Source organism: Chamaea fasciata, unplaced genomic scaffold (assembly GCF_029207755.1).
Source record: "Chamaea fasciata isolate MVZ Bird 193981 ecotype frontalis unplaced genomic scaffold, bChaFas1.0.hap1 SCAF_11, whole genome shotgun sequence".
NCBI classification, from domain to species: Eukaryota; Metazoa; Chordata; class Aves; order Passeriformes; family Sylviidae; genus Chamaea; species Chamaea fasciata.
The window spans coordinates 18,666,045-18,687,168 of NW_027094096.1; the positions used below are offsets into that span (position 1 = coordinate 18,666,045).

Here is a 21,124-nt window from a genome sequence, read left to right on the forward strand (position 1 = left end):
GTAAATCCGTGCTGTAGCAGCCCTTGCTGCTGGCCCTGTGCCTGGCTGTGCTCCCTGGGCCTGGGCTGGTCACACCTGCCCTCCAGGCTGAGGGTTTGCTCTCCTCCCTCTGCTCTGCTGCTCTTCTGCAAAACTTCAGAATCTTCACATCCTCAAAACTGCCCTCAAAACTGCTCACTCAGGTGTGGGTGGGCTGCAGAGTCCTTCCTTACTGGCACCAATGGCAAACAGAGACGGGCAGTTGCATGACACACAAGTCTTGCTTTTAGTAAAACAGGCTAAAATAGAATCAGGCCTGATCCTCTCCTCTCACCTGAAACCCCCCAGGTGGAGAACCAGACCAGTGGTCGTTGTCTTGAACACAAACAGCTGCAGCCAAACCACATCTGAGCTCTGGCTTTTCTCGCCACTGACAGCAAAGCTCTGTGCGTGTCTTATGTTCTGGTCGTGTGCGTGATGAGAAGCCATTTTATTATCCATGATTTTCTTAGAGTCTTGATATCAAACAGGATTGGGTATGAGAAAGGTCATGTGCTTCCTTTCCAAAAATACTCAAAGACTTCATATAGATATATATATGATTAGAAATATATAAGAATAATAAGAAAAAAAGATCCAAAATGTGTATTTCTTCTTGCAGCTGGACTGAAATAGCTGCTAAAATTTCCTCTCCCTAGCTGAGAATTGGTACAGTTTGTTTTTCTTACATGATTTCCATGGTGTTGATAACAATGTATTTGTATATTGTGACTGATGAGAGATAATCAGACAGGGAAAGAGCACAGAATTACCTGTCCTTTTTTCCAGTCAAGACAGAATGTATGAATTTATTACCAGAAAAAAAAAAAGTGTGCAAATGAACTTCCTGTAATTAGGCCATTCTGACCTGTGTAGAACCACACTTTGTTTGAAATTTATAAAAATTATAACTAGTACAAAAAATCCTGTGGTTGATGTCTCTATATGAAGCAACAAGTAAAATGAGGATTTTTTTTTCTATTTGAAATAAATGAATTATCAGTAAAGGCACATTACCAGAGCTGAAAAAATCCACACATTTGTCCAACATAGGTGTAATTTGTCCAACACACATGTCAAAAGGCAAACTAGGGTTTTTTCCTTTACCCATCTCCCATAGTCATGTTCTGAATTGCTGGGACTCTTAGGAGTGTGCAAAGGTTCACACAGCTCAGAGGAAGTTGTAGATGACTTTATAATAGTTACTCCTGAGAGATCTGCATGCCTTTGGCTACCAGGGTTCATTAGGGAGTGCTAATTGACCCAAATACAAGCTGTGGATCACGTTGAAAGGCAAGCAGGTACCAATGAGAATGTAGAAACACTGTGCAAATCGAACAAGATAAACTGGAACTGATTTCATGCCGCATCCAGATTTCTGGGGGCAAACTTCACCTCACCTGACTTTTCAAGTCCTCGGTGTCACCATGTTCCTGCAGTGAGTATTGGTATGAGGAAAAGAAGAATTAGGAGCACGCCAGATGCCAGCTTGGGGGTTGCTTTGTTCCCTGCCCCAAGCAGGCCCCGGCAAATGCTCGGGGCAGGGAATGCCTAAGGCAGGAGTGAGCGATGCTCTCCTGCTGCACATCCCGGCCCCGCTCCCGGCACTGCCCGCAGCTCCTGCGGCCGCGGAGCCTCGAGGAGCCGTGAGGAGCCCTGTGTGTGACAGCGGCGTTTGGATGCAGCACTAACAGTGACCACCCCATCCACCCCGGACGGGAGCAGGCCTGGGAGCAGAGGATGGTCCCCACCTGGGGCAAGAGTCCGTCTGGGGCTCTGCTCTGCCCTGTCTTGTGGCAGGTGCTCTATGGAGATGGTCACGCCTCTCCCATTCTGTGCCTTAAAATAAAAGATGGAGTTTGGCCTTAAATAAAGCATTTTTCTGAAGAACACAGAAGATACACTGGTTTACAGGCTGTAACCCTCTGCTGGGGCACTTTGCACCGGGTTCTCAGAGAGGGAGGGACATGCACGAAGCTTTCCCTGGTCTTGCAGAGCCCCAGGTCCCCGTCAGCCTAGCAGTCATTTCTCTTTTCACTTTCTTTCCTAACCATCATTTATTTCCTTCTGCGTGAGTTTGCAGACGAGAGGCATCGGTCTCCCCCTCTCTCTCCACCTCCTTCCCAGCCATGTGACTGAGCACTCCGTGCATCTTGTGAAACTTTTCAGTCCGCAGGGAAGCTGGCTTTCCTCCGCGCCGCTCCCCGGGGAGAAGCAGCGCTCCTCACACCCGCAGCCGTGCTGGCCATGGGGAGGAGCGCACGGCAGCTCATCTCGCTGACCCTCGCCTGTGGTGAGTAACAGCACCATTTCTACCTGAAAAACGCGACACTGTGCCAGTTTTGTTTCTTTGCAGTCAGGACAGCACCCAGCAGACTCAAAACTTTGATCAGTTTTGTTGGTAACACTAAGGATGCTTTCAGTAAAGTCCCACTGCTGAGAAATAACCATAACTGCTGTTAATTGCAGCTGGTATACGCTTAGTTTGATGTTGTGCTCTGTATTTTCCCTTGAACTCTGTGGTGGCATAAACTCTGTTTGAAGGAGTCAGTTCAAAGCTATGTTAGAAGAGACTTTCTTGGCTTTGCTTTTCTTAATAAAAAATAATTTTCAGTCCTGCAGAACTAACTAAAAATCCTGAGTGAGACAAGCAGGAAAGAAAAAACTAAGGAAGTGTTGCTCGAGTCATTAATTTATCTGCACTGCAAGATGCAGAGCAAGATCAGGAAAGCAGGAGTGAGGTGGGGTCTTGGAGAAGACAGACTGGGGCTTCTCTCAATGACAAAGACCATCAGAGTCACCCTTTGATCCTTAATGCTGCTCTGTGAAAATCTGGGGAGCCGTACACATGAAGGAAATCTTCCAGTGCTTTGAAGTCACTGCTCTACACCAGCAGCAGCACCAAATTTTCCTGGTGAAGAGGGACAGATTTAATCTGTGGAATGACCAAGGGTTTGAGCTCACTGTTGGGTGAGTTCTGCCACTGGCACATAGGGATGACACAAGGAAGAGCCCCTGTCCCCATCCCAGTCCATGAGCAGGGAAAGTGCCCAGGGGCTTGACCATGAGCAGTTCCTGCTGTCTCTGCTTTCCTATGCCTGCTTCATAGCCAAAGTCGCCTGAAGTTGCCCCAAGACATACAAATGAAAGGGAGAGCAAGATCATACGGAGAAGCCACACTAATAACTTAGTGGTCAGCAATCACTTTTGACCAGAAAGAACTTGTTTCCTCTGTTCCTTATGTGTTTTTGATATTTCCTTTAATAATTTGTTGTGATGTTTTATTAATGTCACAAAGTCAAGTCTTTCTAATGCAGACAGGGAATGAAACATAATTAATGGTGAAGGGATGAAGGTCATGTGGGTTGGAGGGAAGCTATAACAGAACTGAAACCTCTCAGAAAATGTTGGTGCTTTTCCAATTCCCCCAGCAAACCAAAGCAGCCAAGGCTGGTGAAAGCATTTTCACTGATAACAGGAGCTGGATCAGGTTTTGCACCCACTCAGAATCAGTCAACTAAACAGGAGCATTTCTCCTGGCAGCAGAAAGCAGAACAAAGCTGCTGAGCAGCTGAACAGATGAGTGTGGTTAGATGAAAAGGGGAAAAAACTCCTCAGTAAGAGTTTCTGAGAAATGGCACAGCCAGGCCATGGCACTGAGCACTCAGCTTCCGACCCCAGAGCAGAGCAGTGATGTTCCTTGTAACCAAAGCTTGTCATGAAAGCATGAAAAAGGGATTTCCATGCCCAGACTGGGAACAGTGAATTTCTGAGAACTGTGCTGGTCTATTTCTGAGAGTTTTGTTCTGGAGCATTGCAAGGAGGGTGTCAGGGCCCTCACACAGTCCTCAGCATCTGTTACACACAATTTTGGTGCTCAAGTGAGACAAGGGGACTGCAGCTGCTTGCTCTGGGAAGCTACACCCCGAGGGCATTGCATCCCTCAAGCAAAATGTTGCTTGTGTGAAGTTCTGAGTTGACTTTACGGGAGGAAAAAAAAAAGGGAACTACTGGAAGGTGCAGAGCTGCCATTCCTTGTGTTTCTGTGGCCTGTCCTGCTGGCAGAGCCACAAAAAGGCTGTGCTGGGGGAGTTGTGCTCACAGCTGCTTTCTGAGTGATGCCAGGCTCCCAGAGAGGAATGTGGCCATGCTAGGGAGCCACAGAAGCCTTCCCAGCCTCAGCTGGAGGGTAGGTCAGGGACCCCATGGGCACAGCAGAGCCACCAAACTACCTCCAACAGCCACCCAAACACAGCCAGTGCCAATGGGTGCAGCTGGAGAGTGATGCCTGCCCATCCCTGGGAGCTGATGTGGCCAAATGCCTTTTGGGAAGACGGTCCGAGCCAGTGGATTTAGCAGTGTGGCCATGCACTGGCAGAAGCCCCAAAATGCTTGGAGGAACAGTCTGGTAGTCAGCCAGTGAGCAAGGCCCATGGGTCATTCCAAAGACATTTCTGGCTTTACCCCTAAGGTGATCCTGTCCGGCTGAATAATGAAAAATAATTGGGTTGAAATGACCTTTTGAAGAGTTCTATTTAAAAGCTATGGGTGGCATTCTAATGTCACTTCAATAACATTTCCTTCTACATCTGTATTACCTGGTCAGTAATCAAAACCAATCTGTGAACTGAAAACTAAGACCTACAGACCATTTAGGACTCGTGTAAATTTAAATATGGATTGTTTCACAGTCTTAGAGGGGAAGAAAGAGTGAAAATTGCAACTACTTTTTTTCTTGCTTCTATCATGCTGATACACTCGGATGCAGCTACCCATAACCGGTGAATGGCAACTGCTCTGCCTTTCCCCTGGCCAGAAAGGAGGAGATCAGTCATCTGATTAACAGCTCTGCACCAGCTGTGGTAAAGCATAGGGGAAAGAGAGAAAATGAACTAAAGTAGCATATGAATTATGCATTTTTAGGTTCATTTTGAGAAAAATCACAATATTTTTTGAGGTTTTTCAACTGTCTCAAGTTGCACTTTGATGGTAACACCTGAAGTGGCAGTCAGGTGTGTTCTGTACAGCTCAGAGTGAAACCCAGACAATTTTAGGAGTATGGAGTATTTATATCTACATTTCTGCTCTTCTCCAGCATAGCCATTTTTAAGGGAAAACTGTGGTATGGGTTAAGTTCTGTGCATCTGCTGCTGTTTCTTTGATTTTTATGTTGAATTTGATTCAAAACCCAGGAAGTTTTATTATTCTTACTTAGTTTATATGTATTCGAAAATGGTTAGATTTTGTGAATTCAGCTATTATTGAAGATCTCTGTTCCTGATGAGTGACAATAAATAAGTGAATAAACGGAAGAACTTGTGAGATTTCAGCCATTTTCACTCTAAATGTGTCTTTGTCATTCATCTATCCTAAAATCCTAATCTCAGCAGCCTGCCTGCCATCAACTTTGACATAATTAATGAGAAATTTCTTTGAAAGAACCAGTGTACAGTGAACTCTGACATGTTGAGGCATTCTCTGTGGAGCTGTACTGCTGGGAATATGAGCTACCTTGGACTTTTGGGTCCCTTCTGTCTCCAAACTGGAGAATTTATCTCTGTCATCCGACTAATTTAGGCCGTAAAGCATTTAACTACACTTACATGTTCATGTACATCAAAGAACTCACATCCATCAGTGATTTATTTCTTTAACTCAACCTTGTCTTTCCAGAGTCCTGTTGCATACTCACAAAGACTCAAGCAGAAGAGTTGACATTCAAATATTCTATTATGTACTTTCCCACTTTTTGTTCACCTCTGTATTTACATTTAGGAGCCACTTTTTTTTTTTCCCTCCAGTTTTGCAAGGGACATGTTTCTGTAAATGTTATTAGGTGGAAGCATAATTTTGGTGCTGTAACTATTTTCTGATGTGGTCCAAAATGCTCCTGGATGCTGCACCCTGATTTTTTTTTTCTAATTTCTGAAAGCCCATCACTAAGAGGGATGGTCTTTCTTAGGGTTCTTCCAGGGGGAAAAACTCCAGGGTTCAAGCTGACATGGCTACAACAAAACCATAAATAAATACCTGGAATTTCCCTGTTCCCAGACTGGTTCCCCCGAATGTTGTGAATCACTGTAAGACCACTGCACTGCCTCACTTCCTTCACACACACAGACACATCCCCTTTCTCTACAGTTTCTTGGTAAGAAACCAACAATCCCTTTGGCTGCTACACCCACTTCATTTTCCTTAGACCTTGACAATTTGCTTCCAGCAAATCTACTGAACTACTGCCTGCAGGGAATTCTTGTGCTGCCTGGGGATTGTGCAAGGTCTGTTTCCTCAGCGTCTGGAGACCTGGGATCCAGTGTGCTCCACTGGAATGGGAATACTCAGAGATGTGAAACTCGGGAGAGTGCTGCCTAGCTGTGGATAGTCCTGCAGGGTGTCTGCTTTCACTCTCCCATCATGACTGGGCCCAAAAGAAGAGTGAAATTGTATTGATGCCTTGGGAAGGCTGACCTGGAACAGAGACTGGACAGAACTAGAAATAAGGCAGATATTTGTTGAAAGGCCTTTAAGGGTACACCTTGGGCAGAACAAGAGCCTGGCCAGGGCTACACCCAAGGTGGACTTAAAATGGTCACACAATGTATGACCGGTCACGAGGTCTTACACTTTTATAAGTTTTGGTTCATTTGCATATTGGGGTTTCATTGTCCAATTACAGCTTCAGATTATGAAGTCCCATCCTTGTTTTCTCTCTTCAGTGCATCATTTATGCTTTTGGGCCTGAAAACTTGTAACTATTGTCCTTGGTCCTCAGCAGGAAAAGGATTTGTTTTGTCTCCCTGCTCTGTGAAGAGAGCTTACTGATACTTAATATGAGGCTCAGAACTACAGCCCTAGGCAGCACAGAATCTGAAAAACATGAAAGCTAAAACTTAAGGCATCAGTATCACCCATTTGATAACAAAACCCAGTGCAGGTATGTTGTAGCTATCAAGATAAAAGTGAATTGTAAAGGTTTCTAGAACACTGACTTTAGTTTCTTTGCAGCATTTTCCTCCTGCTTTGCTGAAGTGGCCCTGGGGGTCGAACTGTCTCCAGAAACCACATCCTTCCACCAAGTGGCTACTTCTGCTCAGCCACTTTTCTTTTATCATTCTTCACCCCATCAAAGCACCACAGTTCATTTTAACAGCACAGGCCCTCTTCAAACAGCACCTGTGAGCCATAGGACAGCTGAGCAGACAACAGAGCAGCTCCAGGCAGCATCAGCTCCGGGCCGGGCAGGAGCCCAGGCAGGAGCAGGCACCGTGTCCACAGCGCCCGCAGACAGCCCCGGCACGGCCGGCCAGGCCACGACCTCGGTTACAGCTACAGTGAAGAACACAACCACTCCTGCCTCCGCGTCCTCCACCAGCCATGGGAGGGGGCCACGTGTGACCACAGGAACTACGGCAGCGGCCACCAACTCCTCCCTGAGGCACGAGACAGCAGATACCCAGGGGACAGCTGCCATCACCGGCTCACACAGGGCCGGGCCCAGCACACGCTCACGGAGACAAACAACAGCCACGGGCACTCCAGCAGCCCCTGCGAACGGCACAACGACCACCCACGCAGGGACACAAACATCCCCCACGTCCCCTGCCAGCACAGTGAGACCCCGTCCCACCCCACAGCCCCCCGGCATCCCCACAGGCACCTACACCCTTTCCGACGGGAACGGCACCTGCGTCAAGGCCGTCATGGGCCTGCAGCTGATGGCTCAAAATATAGAACAGGTGAGGTGCAAGCTGAGCTTTGGAGTGACTTTATTCATTAGCTGGAATTTATTCTTCCTCTTTCCAAGCCATTTTCAGAATTAGCTTCCGTGATCAGTCTGAGGGCCCCCATGTGCCACACCATCCCAGCTGCTGCACTTTGGCCTGTGTGATGATGATGCCAAGGGATGGAAAGGTGCTTTCTTACTTCAGTGATATTTTTGTGGGAGCAATGCTGGGGCAGGAGATCAGCCTCCGGGGTTATTTCTGCTTCCTAGAATGGGAGATCAGTTAAAATCTGAACTGACCTCAGGTAAGAGCTTGACATTGTGAGTTGCAATGAAAGGAAGAAATTGCCAGTTGACAGACTTGGATTTAGAGGTGGGTTGTCCTGACGCTGATGTATGGACTTTTTAGGATCATGGGAACTGCCAGGTCCTGAAGAGCTGATCCTCTGTCCTAGAAGTGATCCACTGAGAATGATTCAGCAAAAGATGTCATACAACCTGAAATGGCAATCGTGTCCCTCAGGTTTAAGGTTTTGTGGCCTCCATTAAGACAACACATGGAGCTACATCCTCAGGCTCTGGAGTTCTTATGCTCGAGCCATCCCTGTTACAAATACAAATATTTGTGTTTGATGTCTGAATATTTCTAACACTGCATGACTGTCTAATGTTGGTAAAGGGAACTTTCATCCCTTGCCCTGGCAGATGCCAGGCAGGGAGCAGGATTCCCACCCTCACCAGACCATAGTGGGATGTTTATAACATAAGGTGCTCCCTCTTTGCAAGTTACCACTCATACTCATCTGACCCTGCCTAAGTCATATAAATTCACTGAATGAACAGAAACCAAATATTTTCTGCCAGCTTAATGCACTGGAACAGCTCAGTGATGTGTCAGACAACCACCAGTGCTGGTTTACAAGTGGGGAACGACCCTGGCAGGCACTTTGGCTGCCACCACCACTGGCTGTGGTTCATTCAGCCACACAGAGCCTGGGGGCAAGAAAAGGGCAAATCTCTGCATGTTTTAAAGTTACTAAATCTCTGCATGTTTGCTTTTAAGTTCTCCCCTCCTCTTCATCAGCAGCCCTGCAATGTCTCTTCTCTCTACAGGGGCAGATGGAATATGTGACTGTCAACCCTAATGGGACAAAGATATCTGGGAGCTGTGGGACGGTGCAGTCTCAGCTGAACTTAACTTTTAGTGGAGGATTTGTAAACATCACCTTTGTAAAGGTAATTGTTGCATTTGGAGGGAAAGAGTGTTTAGGACTGGGAACCAAGAACTTAGGCTGCCTTTGATCCAGCCTGAGCTGTGGGAAAAGGCATTTTATGTACCTTGTTTTCCATCTGTATATAACTGCATGGTTACTCCTGTTCTTCCCAAAGGGCTAGAACCATGGAACCATAGTTTAATTAATTCAGGTTGGAAAATACCTCCGGAGTCTGCCTGGTGCAACGTCGTGCTCACACTACAACTGACCCCAGTGTTAAATCAGGTCTGTTTGAAATTTCAGTTTGGAAGTGAAGAGTAAGCACAGTGGTCTGCCATCCTCTGACAGAAAGTGCCAGAGAGCAGTGTTAAAGCTGCCCATCAAGCAACACAAAGTCTAGGAATAGCCAAGCAAAATCTGAGCCTCTTTTTTACACAGGTAAAAGTCTCATGGGAGGGAAGGTCAGGCCTGCTGTTTGCATTGGAGTGGTGCAGAGGGAAAGGGTTTGGGACTGGAGTCCCTGTGCAGGAACAAGGTGTGCTGGGAGCTCTGACTCACACTGTCAAGTTGCTCCCAGCCATTTGCTTCCCCTAAAAGCCAGCTGGGGTTGTCAAATTCAAAGGACAGCCTGTGCAGTTTTAAGTGCCCAGGAGCCATGACACATCCACAGCGGAGGGAGTCTCATTTCATCTAATTTTGGAGTGGAAAATTCCAAACAAGGGAACTGCAACAACAAAATTGTAGATAAGTGGCCTTAAAATGCACCACACCAGGGAGATCTATAAACACACACAGAAACTTGGGCAAGGTGAGAGCTCCTGCTTACGCAGTCGGAAACTGAGCTTTGTTTTTGACATTCTATCTATTAATTCCATGTTCCCCACTGGGGCCACATCACATGCAGGTTTAACACAAGCTACCAAGAGTGCTGCAGCTTTTATAAGCACAGAAGAAAATCCCTGAATGCAGTCATCCTCTTGCTGACTCAGACATTTGCACATTTTGGGAGGCAGCACTATTTACCTGAAAGCTGTTAGGGTTGGGTGATGATGCCAGCAGAGGTAAAACAGAACCAACACTGTGTATAAAGTCTTTAATGGGCAGGGAATATTGGGCAGGAACACAGCACAGGTTGGATCCCATCAAACTCTGGCAGGTGTAATGAACATCAAGGGCATGTCCTGGAGCTCCACAGCAGCTGAGAGCTGCATCTGGCCATCTGCTGATCTGTGTCCTTCAATTAATCAAGCTAAAGTGTCAGTCTTGCAGCCTGGTTCCAAGATCAAATTAGAGACAATTGAGAAAAGTACAAATGGTTAATCATCCATATTCATAGAAAGTCCAAGAAGGAACAGCAAATTATACCCCACATGAGTAATTAATTCTAGAACAGAGAAAATATTTCCATTAGTAGTCATCTTTATTTTAGCTTTTGGCAAAAAGTTTTTTAAGGGCTATGGAGGAAAATTTTGTAAGGTAAAAAATGAAGGAGCTCTTTCAAAACAAAGGATCAGTTCAGACTTTTGAGTGTTTGCTTTAAATGTTTGCTTCCTGCAACAAGAGGAGCATTTTTGGTGTTAGAAGAACCCTTAGAGAAGGGCTAGGGATTCAAGTACCCACCAAAGCCCCAGGTTGCAGCAGTGCTAAGGAGAGTGATGTAAACCCTTAGGAGGTGCTTGATCTGTCTTGCCCTGAAAAAGGGGGTTTTTCACACACCATTAGACGATGCACCCTCCACTTAAAGATAAGCCTCAAGAGCAGAGCAGGGCTCAGCTTGGACTGCTTTGAAATTCAAGTTAATAAAAAACCATTTTCCTGCTGGCTTTTTGTGTTTGGTCCCCACAGCCTCTCTCGGTGCTTTGAAGCAGGAGTGCTCCAGCAGTGGCACTTGTGGCTGTCCCTGGTGGGAGAGGAGCTGGCTCCTGCCCCAAGGCTGGGGTAGCAGAGGAGAGGGGCTGGTTCAGTGCTCACCACTCCAGCAGCCTCTGCAAAGGGCTTGAAAAAAGGAAGTTGTGTAACCAACCCACAAGATGTGAAGTAGGAGCAGGTGTTTTCCCCAGGCAAAGTTTTTCAACTGTGGCCAAGCAAAAAAAGCACTGCCACCCAAAAATGGTCATGTTTCACCTAATTATGTCTTTCAGTTGGAATAATGCTGAGAACCTCCTCTCTGCTATATTTCTTTCCTAAATTTTCCCTCTCCATCCTACCAGTGTTTAACTGGGAGCACAGGACATATTCATGTCTACTGCCATTTATCCACCAGCTGCACTCTCCAGTCCCTGTGTGCTCAAAGCAGGAATTAAACTGGGTAGCAGGGCTGCTGCATGAGGCATCACATTTTACTCCAACACTGATACCAGGGGGAAGTTCCCAGGGCTGGCTCTCAACCTTTGACACTCCAGGGGAGGGCAGTGCCCAGGTTGCACCAGTTTCAGGGCACACACAGCCTGGCTGGAAATCTTGTTCTGTGCTGTTGTACCAGGTGCTTTCCATGTCAGCAGTTTTCTTATTTTTGGTTATCACAAGTATCTCATGAATGCCCAGCTTGAGCAGTTTTTGTAAAATGACACCTGCATGGTTTCACTGAACTGAGCAGAATTGGTGATGCAGCTGAGATTTGGAAAAGAAAAATACATCCAAGGCAGTTGATTCTTGGGTCTCAAAGGTGATGCTTTATAAAGTTTTTCTTTGGGAAATACTATTACCATTTTGCTGAGGTAAGCTGTGTTTCTTTCCCCTGTAAATATGAGTCTATTATGAGTAAAGATACATCTTCTTTTGCAGCAAGCTCCAAGTTACTCTGTCACTAGAATTGAGAGCAGAGTACAGTTATCTTCTGAAGGTCAGTGATTTTACTGTCTTAATTTCATATCAAACTGTTCTGGGTGTGGGATAAGTTTTCAGATGTTTAAAACACTGGATTTTGCAAGTATGTGTTTTAGCAAGCTTTCAATGTGCCATTCACCTAAATCTTATGGTACATGGAAGAGAAGGGACCTGGCTGCAGTTATGTCACTATTATTACATTTTCTTTTTGATCTCAGAAACTTCCCCTGTCCCACTCTTTCAGAATAGAGATTACTTCAAACCTTGCCTGCTCCTGTGAGAATTCTAACCCCCTCTTGCAGGTGCAATTTGTTAAAATGTGATTTGAAGGAGCATCTGAAGTTTTAGCCACTTTTTCAGACCTAAGCTCAGCTGAGTTGCCCATTGATAGTTAAAGCACTCATTTAAACATGTAAGAAGAATAAGTGATAGTTAGTGGAGAAAATGTCCATGCTTTAGTCACTTCTGGGACTGTTTTAACTCAGAAAGATGTTGGTTCCAGTGGGGTGAGTGTGGATTCTCATCTGTCTCTCTCTGGCCTCCAGGTATGCTTTTTTATGCAGCCCTAAATGAGAAGCTGTTCACAACAAAGCTGGGGAATTCCTTTAAGTGTGCCAGCAGGCAAACCTTTCTCTTGGAAAGGGACTTCCAGATCCTCTTTGTTCATATGCAGCTGCAGGCATTTGACATTGTGGGTAACCAGTTTGGAAAAGGTGAGTAGAAGGATACTTTCCCACCCTTCCCAGATCTACATGTCAGCACTCTGGTGGATGTAATCTGTTAAATTGTACCCATACACATCCCATTGCTGTTTTCTCAGCCTTTCTTGAGTCATTTCCAACACAGTGCTAATACATATGGAGGATGGAAAAATATTTTCCCCCTCTGCATTCAGTACCTTCTCTTTCACCTTCTCACTAAAAATGTTCAACTCTACAGACACAATTTTCTTCTTCGGCCATTTTCTCCTGGAACAAGCAGAGGTGTGTTCACCACCAGTGCACTGCCCAAACCCCAGTATGCAAAGTTCATTTCTAGGTCACTGTCCCAATATAGCCAGATTTTAGCTATTTTTAAAGGCTCCTGATATTCATGTTGTCCTACAGCAGCAGCAGCAAAACCGCCAGCTAATAAGGGATATTTGTGAATGCAGGATGATATTTTCAGAGCAGCTTTGTCTAGACATGATGAAATTTGCTCCTGAGGAGGAGCACAACTGGCCCACTCCCAGTTTCAGAATTAAACAGGATGCTCATCTCTTCAGTTTGTCTTTTCTTGGAGAAGTGCCACAAAGAGGCAATCAGGTATATCAGTAAAAGACAAAGACCAGAGAGGAGGACTCAGTGGGACCTTGTGGTCTCTTTCAAGTTGAGCATCTTCTCATTTCTGTGGCTTCCTCTCAGAGCATTTCCATACAAGAACTCAAGTGCACAGAGGGGCTGACCAGCTCTCCAGCCCTTCAGATGCAGCAATAAAACATTCTCTCTTCTGCCACTTGCCTTTCTGTGTGCTTACAAACTATTGCCCCTGTATTCTTCCTTTTACTTTAGATCTGTCTTTTGACTCAGTTTGGCTCTGTTTGACCAATTCATCTTCTGTTAGGTCACCATTTTGGTTACCTTTTCCATTGTAAAAGGAATATTCTAGGAAACAACATTTGGGGCTTTTTAAAGACATGGTCCTTCTCCACATTGAGAATCCTGTCTATGCTCTCATTCTCATGAAGTATTTTCATGGGATAACACTGAGCTGGAAGAACTCATGGGATCCCATCTGGTCCCCACATTCCCATTCAAATGTGTACAATGAGTGACCCTTATTATGGGATTAGGTATAGCCTCACCTCTAGGAGAGACTCAGCTGAGAAAGATGCTCTCTGTTTCTCCCTCTCTCCCTCCAAGTCAGACCAATTGCTGCTAGTCAATACCATATCCAAATTTAAATTAGTTTTGCTCTTAATCAGAGAGCTGATAAAGCAGCTCCCACTCTGAAATAATTCCCCTGTGGCTATAAAAGAGTCCTGAAACTGTTGTGTATCAACTGTGTATGCAGATTCTGAAAGAGAAAATCCCCAGTGAAGGAATGACTAAACACATCATCAGCCTGCTCCCCTCGTGTGTCTCCAGACTGATAGTTTCACTTCTGTTGCTCCTGATTTGCTTATCTTTAAATGGGGAAGAAAAAGAAAACATTAATTGTCACTGGTTTCAAGTTCCTTATAATTTTGTATAGATTACAGTTTTATGTCAATAGCTTGATCTGTTTGACTCTGGAAATCTATGAAACGGCCTTCTATACTTCAGTGTATCAGAAACAATTCCTAGAGTTCATAGAGTTCATTCCTTCATTGCCAATGTTTCATCAAAGCAAAATGGCCAATTCAAACATCTCTGGCTTTTACAACACTTAGATGTAAATACTTTTCAGCTCATTTAATAGCAGGTTACATTAACCAGACGGAGCTTTTAAAAGGCAGCCTCTAATAGAATGCTTATGCCTTTGGCTTTGTGGCATTGCATCACCATCTGGATTAGAGCAGAAGAGGATCAGACTTTGGGAAGAGCCATGTGGAGGCTCTGGAGCTGTGACATGATGTCATGGACTTGACATGTTCCTTGGGCTCATTGCCCACTGACTGTAAAATTCCTATGGGGGAAAAGCCCAAGCCAAGCTACAACATGTGCCAGCAGAATCATGGAATAACAATTGAGGTTTTTATCTCAGAGCGCTGTCGAAACCTGCCTCGGAACAGTCACAGAGAGTGAGAGGGGCACAGGGTGTGGGATCTCCCTCATATCCTGCCTATAAACTGGATTTGCTGCTGAGCTGGGATGTACTGTGCAGTTTAGCTGACCACACTGCCCTGCTTAGAGAACAGTTTGCTCTGCAGGTGCCACTCAGAGCAGCGGGACAGAGGTCTGCCTTTCCCCGGAGCCCGACGAAGGACCATTCCTGTAGATCTGATGGAATATGTAGGTCTGATCCAATTCTGGGGTAACACATTAGTGGTCCTTCCTTGACATTGCCTTCACTCCCAGGACTACACTTGTATTTTGAATTTGAGGCTGATCCTGCCATTGTTAATGGGTTAATTTTCCATTTCTCTCAGTGGTCCACGTGGTGCAGTCTCTCCATAGGAAAGCCATCAATTTACTTCAGTCTAGAAGTTCACTTTAAAGTAATAAGTTTCTGTTTAATCAGAGGATGTTTGAATATTCATTTGGGTAGGAACTAACTGAGGAAACCAGGATTTGCACTTTCTGTAGCTAAGAGGTATGTTTGGAGTGATATCTTTGGATGGTCCTTCAAAGATACGATTTGTGTCTGATATCATCACATGTACAACAAAATTGCAAAAGGTAGTGCAAAAGCAACTCCCTGGACTATGTCCAAGGCTTCTGCCTTCCTAGTCTCTCAGTGTTCTGAGTTAGCCACCATTATCCACAAATATTCTGAATTAAACAGAGAGAACAATTAGAAATTTTCTTAGAAAACACTGACTTAACAAGGATCCCTACTGCACTAATGATGTGCTGGACTATGGGCTTCTGTCTCTGGCCTGATCCTCTTCACTGGGAAGAAGCAATCAGATGTCACACAGGAGCAGTTTTTGACCATGTAGGATGTGTCTTGCTCTTTATTTTCAGACTGGCACTTTGTATTGTGATGCTCCCCATCTGCTTTTGGGAAGAAAGCTCCTGCTGTGTGTGTGCTGAGTGGTGAAACCATTCCTGCAGATATGAGGAAGAAGAGCCATTCTCTAGGGCAGCAGAGAGCTACTGCAGAAGGGGCAAGGATGGTTTTCTTGAGATAAGGCTCACCACAGATAAAAAGTGTAGTAAGTATAGCTCAGGAAAAAGAAAGAAAAAAAAAACAAAAAGAAAGCAAGGTTTTGAGAACTTCTGGCTTGTATTTGCTAATTTTTCTGGAATACAGATGTACAGTTTAGGAGTATGGTGTTCTGCTATAACATTCTCTGATCTCCTTTTACTTTCAGAAGAAGAATGTTTGGCTGATAGAAACAGCAAAGTAGCTCCCATTGCAGTGTGCCTGACTCTCCTGGGATTGTTTGTCATTGTGTTTGCCACCTTCCTGATCTCCAGGAGGAAGCCACAGAGAGGATATGAACGCATCTGATGTGCCCTTGTGCTTCCAAATGTGTGCAGCAAGCAGAGAAGTCACAGGAATTTTTGCTTCTGCCTGGCAATCTCACTGCCCTGAAGACACATTTTTACAAGAGATGACACCATGTGTTTACAGCTAATGAATGTTTTTGGAACGAGTTCCTTTAAAGTGGGGAGGAGAGAATACACACCTTCCACTCTAGGCAATTCTTAGCATCTAATTTAGATATAGTCCAAAATGAGGAGCCTAAATTCTCTCTGTTATCAACAAAGGAGGTCATTCAGATCACCTACGCCAGATTCCTAAAAATAGCTTAAAGCAAGCAGTATCACTATCACCCAGAAAATCCATCAGGTTTGTTAATGATGGTGTTTAGACTTATCAAAAGATGTAAGTCTGACCTTCAGGTGAATAAACCAGAGGCCCACAGCTACAGACAACCCTGCTAAGTGAGAGCTCACTAAAAGCTTTTTTGGAACACAGTGTGTGCCAAAATCTCAGGGGAAGTGTCAAGCAAACAAGTTCTCACCAGTCCTAAAACACAGTTACACTTCCTAAGTGCCTGGCGTTCTCCCACTAAGCCCTTTGCAAAGACACGGTGGTAATTGTGACCCTTACCCTGGAGCTTAATATGCTCCTGGTCTTCTGAGAGTTCAGGAATCCCCCACGTGCTGTTCAGACATGGACCTGTCACAGTAACCACACTGAGCCCAGGAAATGTCCTCTACTGGGACAACAGGGTGATCTCTTAATCCAGAAAGATGCCACACTCACTGGAAATGCCTGGGATTAAGTGACCACCACTGGGGCACCTGCACGAGGTCCATGAGAAATGGAAATCCACTGACGATATATGGTCAAGGCTTCTGTGGGAAATAAAAGCTTGCACAGGTTTTGGACAAACTCTGCCCAATAGTCAGTGTTCTCCAGCGTGCTCACAGCTGAGCAGCTGGATTTTCATATGGAAATAATTTGGAGTTGCTTTGAAGCACAGTGATACACTCTGTAGTCCATTTCCTGCTAAACCCATGATGAAGGCATGAGAATAGTAATTGCTTTTGAGATTTAAGTCCAGCTCGTGTTCTTTGTTGTAACAAGTAAAAGCTCCTTGTCACAAAAGATTTACATGTGCAGAAATGTGCACATACACACACATACACATGTCACACAGTCTGCTCACTGAAGCAAATGACAGCAAGATGATAAGAAATTATGTACTAAAATATTTGCAAAAGAGAAAATAATATTCAATAAGGGCACACTTCCTCCAAGAAGTTAGGCTAATGGCTGAAAAATTAATAATAAGTTTGGCCTGGAAAAGGACTGTGGAATGGCACTCATTAAACGAAAGACTGAAGTCATATGCAAAAATGCCTTGACAGTTTAATCTGTATCTAAACAAAATGGAAATGCTGGGAGCCAATTTAATTTCTATGAATAATGGCCAAAATCCTGCCCAGTTATTAACGGTAATGGAACCTCATTGGATTTTCACTGGATAAAATTGATGGTTATGTCTTGTCAGATATTCTCTTAAGTATTTTAAAAATAGTTTTGATATTTTTCTAGTATTTCACCATTGCAAGTGTAATTATTTAAATGAAGAAAGAAAAGAAATTCTTCCATTCTATGAATTAATTAGAGATGTTGGTCTGTGTGAAGCAGGAAACACGGCCATACTGCTCTATAATCAGTATAATACGTAGCTGTGGAAGTAATTAACGTTCTCTAGAAATGTTCCCTTTGAGTCTGAATGAACCAATAAATAAGAAAGATAAAGACAATTTTGAAGCACTTTTACACTTGGAGAAACATCAGAACCAGCTGTGAGCACAGGAACAGCTGAATACATTTATAAGGTAAAATAGCACAAGAAATAGGAAACCAAACTTTTGAGCCTTGAAAACAGACACAGTGATTTGGACTGTATTCAGTTGAATACTCAAATTGAAATGTAAGTATTTCAGTTATTCTTTTGCAAAGGGCTCCAGCACTGTTCATAATGCTTAGTGAGTTTATTGAGCTCATTTTCTCTTCCTCTTTCCCTTCTTAGCAGACAAGCAGCCACTGGACTCAGACCTTGGGCCTCTAATTCTCAGGGTTACTTAATACTATGAATCTGTTGTTTAGAAAGCAGATTTTTATACTCAATTAAAGCATTCACCTTTTAAAAAAAAAAATTTGAAAATGAGCCTGTGCCTGCAGGAGGGATGTTGCTGTCCCAGTCTGCTACGTGTGGACATTTTAACAACAAAAGCTGCCTAAAAAGATCAGCACATGGTCTGGCCCTAAGCTGTTCTGCCGAGGGAACAATAGATATCTTTCCTTTGTCAAAGCTGAGTCCCATTTCACATGTTCTTTTGATTGCTGGATTGTGTGATCTGTATTACTTCTACTGACATGGATATAGCATTTGCTTGTTCTGTTCTGTTCTGAAAAACTGCTTTATGTGAATATCCAGTCTTTTAAAGAAGTCTGATCTCAGTATGAGGACAGAAAAGGGTTACTAATGACTGCTAATTCTGTGGTTAATATTGTGACTCCTGGCATTTTTACTAATGATGCATGAATAATGTTTTTCCCCATAGTTTTTTTTTCTTTCTACAGTGAATCAACCTGTTGGGTATTGAACAGTGTTTGGATTCAGATTTACCTGATTTGTTCTTACGCTTTTTCTTGCTATTATTTGTTTGCTGTTTTTATGAAGCTGCATTCTGCCATTTGTACATGAATGATACTCTGGGCTTGCTCTAACTGGCACAGATGAAGTGCACGTGGTACAAACCAATGAAACTATTGGATGCTCCCAGGAAATGCTGCCAACATGCAGCAAAATTAATCCAATGGAGTTAGGGCTTTATAGTGGTAGAGTATCCATTGGAGAAATCCTTACTGCATCAGGAGATCCCAGCCTTGAAGTGCAACCTTTCTCTCAGCTGTGGCCCATCCTGTATCCCATCACCTCCATCCCTCATCCAAAACCCAACCAGCCTGCAGCAGGGATGTGTGTCAGCATAGTGGGGAGTGTTGCCTCTCCAAATTTAACGCTGAATTAGAATCAGACAGCCCAGCTGCTCCCTGAGCTGCCATGTGCAGCTCTAAAAGCTGAATGCCCGTGTTTATTTTCTGCCAGAATTTAGGAATGTATTTAGCTGGTACTTTTTTATCTAATGGAGTGACTTTGGGGTTTCCCTCCCACTGGGAAAACTCTGTAGGGGTAATTAGTCTCGGTGTTGCCAGACTTGCTCTTTTAAACATCTTGTCTGAGGAAACAACTTGAGCAAAAAGTCCCTAAAAGAACACCATACAAAATAAGGATGTTTGGTAAACTGCTTGCACACTAGGTGAGCGATAATGGCCATACCAATGGGCAACAGGGCAGTTTTGGCTGCTGTGGGAGCAGGCAAGGCTGCAGCTGGGTCCCAGAGTGACTCAACAGCCCCAGCTCACTTCTTCCCCACTTCCCACTTCCCTTCCTCACTGCACTGCAGACTCAGACCAACCAAGCCCTGGACCAGAAGGTGCTGATCAGGCTGATGTGGTGCATTGATGATGTGGTGCATTGATGATGTGATGCATCCACCAGGGAAGCAAAGCTTAACTTCAGTGCAAGCATGTGCTGGTCAGGAGGCCGTGGGGCCATCACAGGGACCAGGAGTCAGCACATCCTTACATCCCCACATCCCTGTGGCTCACTGGTGCTCTGCTGCAGCTCCCATGCCCATCCCCTGTGGTCTCTCACACATCCAAGACAGAATGAGGGCATCCCAGAAGCACAATGATGTCACACTTAGATAAGTCACTGAGGAGTTTAAAAAGCAAGGTCTAATTTCTTTCAGTCCTTTTTGTTCTCTGATGGAGAAGTGCAAATTAAGAAAGAGCTGTTAATTCAGTTGAAAGAGGAAGAGAGATTAGATTGGCATCTTGAGTATCTGAACATGGCTTGGCTTATCACTTCTAGCTTGCTATAATGTATGGCTGCTAAAAATAACTTGCTATGAGAAGTAAGGTATGCTCTTTATTTTTCTATTATTGGTGTTTCCACAATAAAGGCTGTATTTAATCATTAGAGTGTGCATTGCTGTGCAATGATTTTGCCTCTGAAATGGTGGAGTGTGTCTCACATGTTGTGCTCTTCATGAAGCAGGACAGCAGCAGAGGTGGTAAAGATGGGGGAGAAAAAACAATCTCTCTCCTGCTAGCAGCTGATTGAGGAACTTGGCTGTTGAAGAGCTGCCAGTGAGGGCAGCAGAGAGGCCATAACTTCCTTCAGGGATAAAATACCAGAATTATGCTTCATTTAATTTCTGGTGTTAGTGCACATCCCTACATGATGGATAATTTAATGTTGCAAGGTGAAAACTTTGCAAGCCCCTTGATTTGTCCTTCAGAAGAAAAGCAGGGCTGCCTGGAGAGCAGGGGCAGCTTGCTCTGCCCTTTGGTATTTGCTTGGCCTGGTACAGTGTTAAATTTGGTGCTAGTTTTGCAGCTATTTAGTGGACAAGGTTCCTCAATTGTTCATGTTTTAGAAGCTGGGCTGGTAAATACACACCTATTTGTGTGAAGTAGGCCCTCAAAGACTGCTGGTGTTTCAAAATTCTCTTTCTTGACAAGGTTTAATACAAGATGGAGGAACAGTTCACTATTTTACTTAAATGCAAAAGGCCCCCATCTATGACTCACACCCTGGACTGTCCCAGAGGCACAAAGGTTTGAAATTCATTGAAGAAACGTTTGCATCAGAATATTTAGAAGATAAAAGGAGGTGTATTTTTTAAGCATCAATTTGAGCAAAATAACAAGTGTGAGAAGAGAAAGATTTCTATGGAGTTAACCCTTTGTGATTAAGGTGACAAGACTTGGACACTACACCTTTTTCCTCACACCCAGGGCTGTGGCCATTGCGTGCCAACAAGGCAGAGGAATGTGGGTCTGAAGTTTATCTGCCACAGCAACATAACACTGCAGGGCTTTCATCAGCATCTGGGCTTTCCCAGCTAGCCACAAAATGTCACAAAGCATACATTTCTCTTTTTCTGTGAGTCATATTGCCTATGGAATTGGTAGATCCCAAGTACTTTATTAAATTATAAACTGACTCAGTTTCTTGCTTAGCTCTTTCTTCACAATTTTAGATAGGAGCAGGCTGCATTTCCAACACGCAGGAACAAAATAAATGGCTGTTGGGAAAAAGGAAAGTGCTCAATCTGAGTCAGGA

The 21,124-nt window shown here is 44.3% G+C and overlaps 1 protein-coding gene across 1 annotated transcript; it reads left to right on the top strand.

Moving 5' to 3' along the window:
• Positions 1-2,231: 2,231 nt before the first annotated feature.
• Positions 2,232-19,975, top strand: LAMP3 (lysosomal associated membrane protein 3). Its single transcript, XM_066193523.1, has 6 exons — positions 2,232-2,311; positions 7,024-7,754; positions 8,855-8,977; positions 11,740-11,797; positions 12,327-12,494; positions 15,779-19,975. Exons 1-6 carry the CDS (start codon positions 2,266-2,268, stop codon positions 15,916-15,918), a joined length of 1,266 nt encoding a protein of 421 aa, XP_066049620.1. The 5' UTR covers positions 2,232-2,265; the 3' UTR covers positions 15,919-19,975.
• Positions 19,976-21,124: the final 1,149 nt, after the last annotated feature.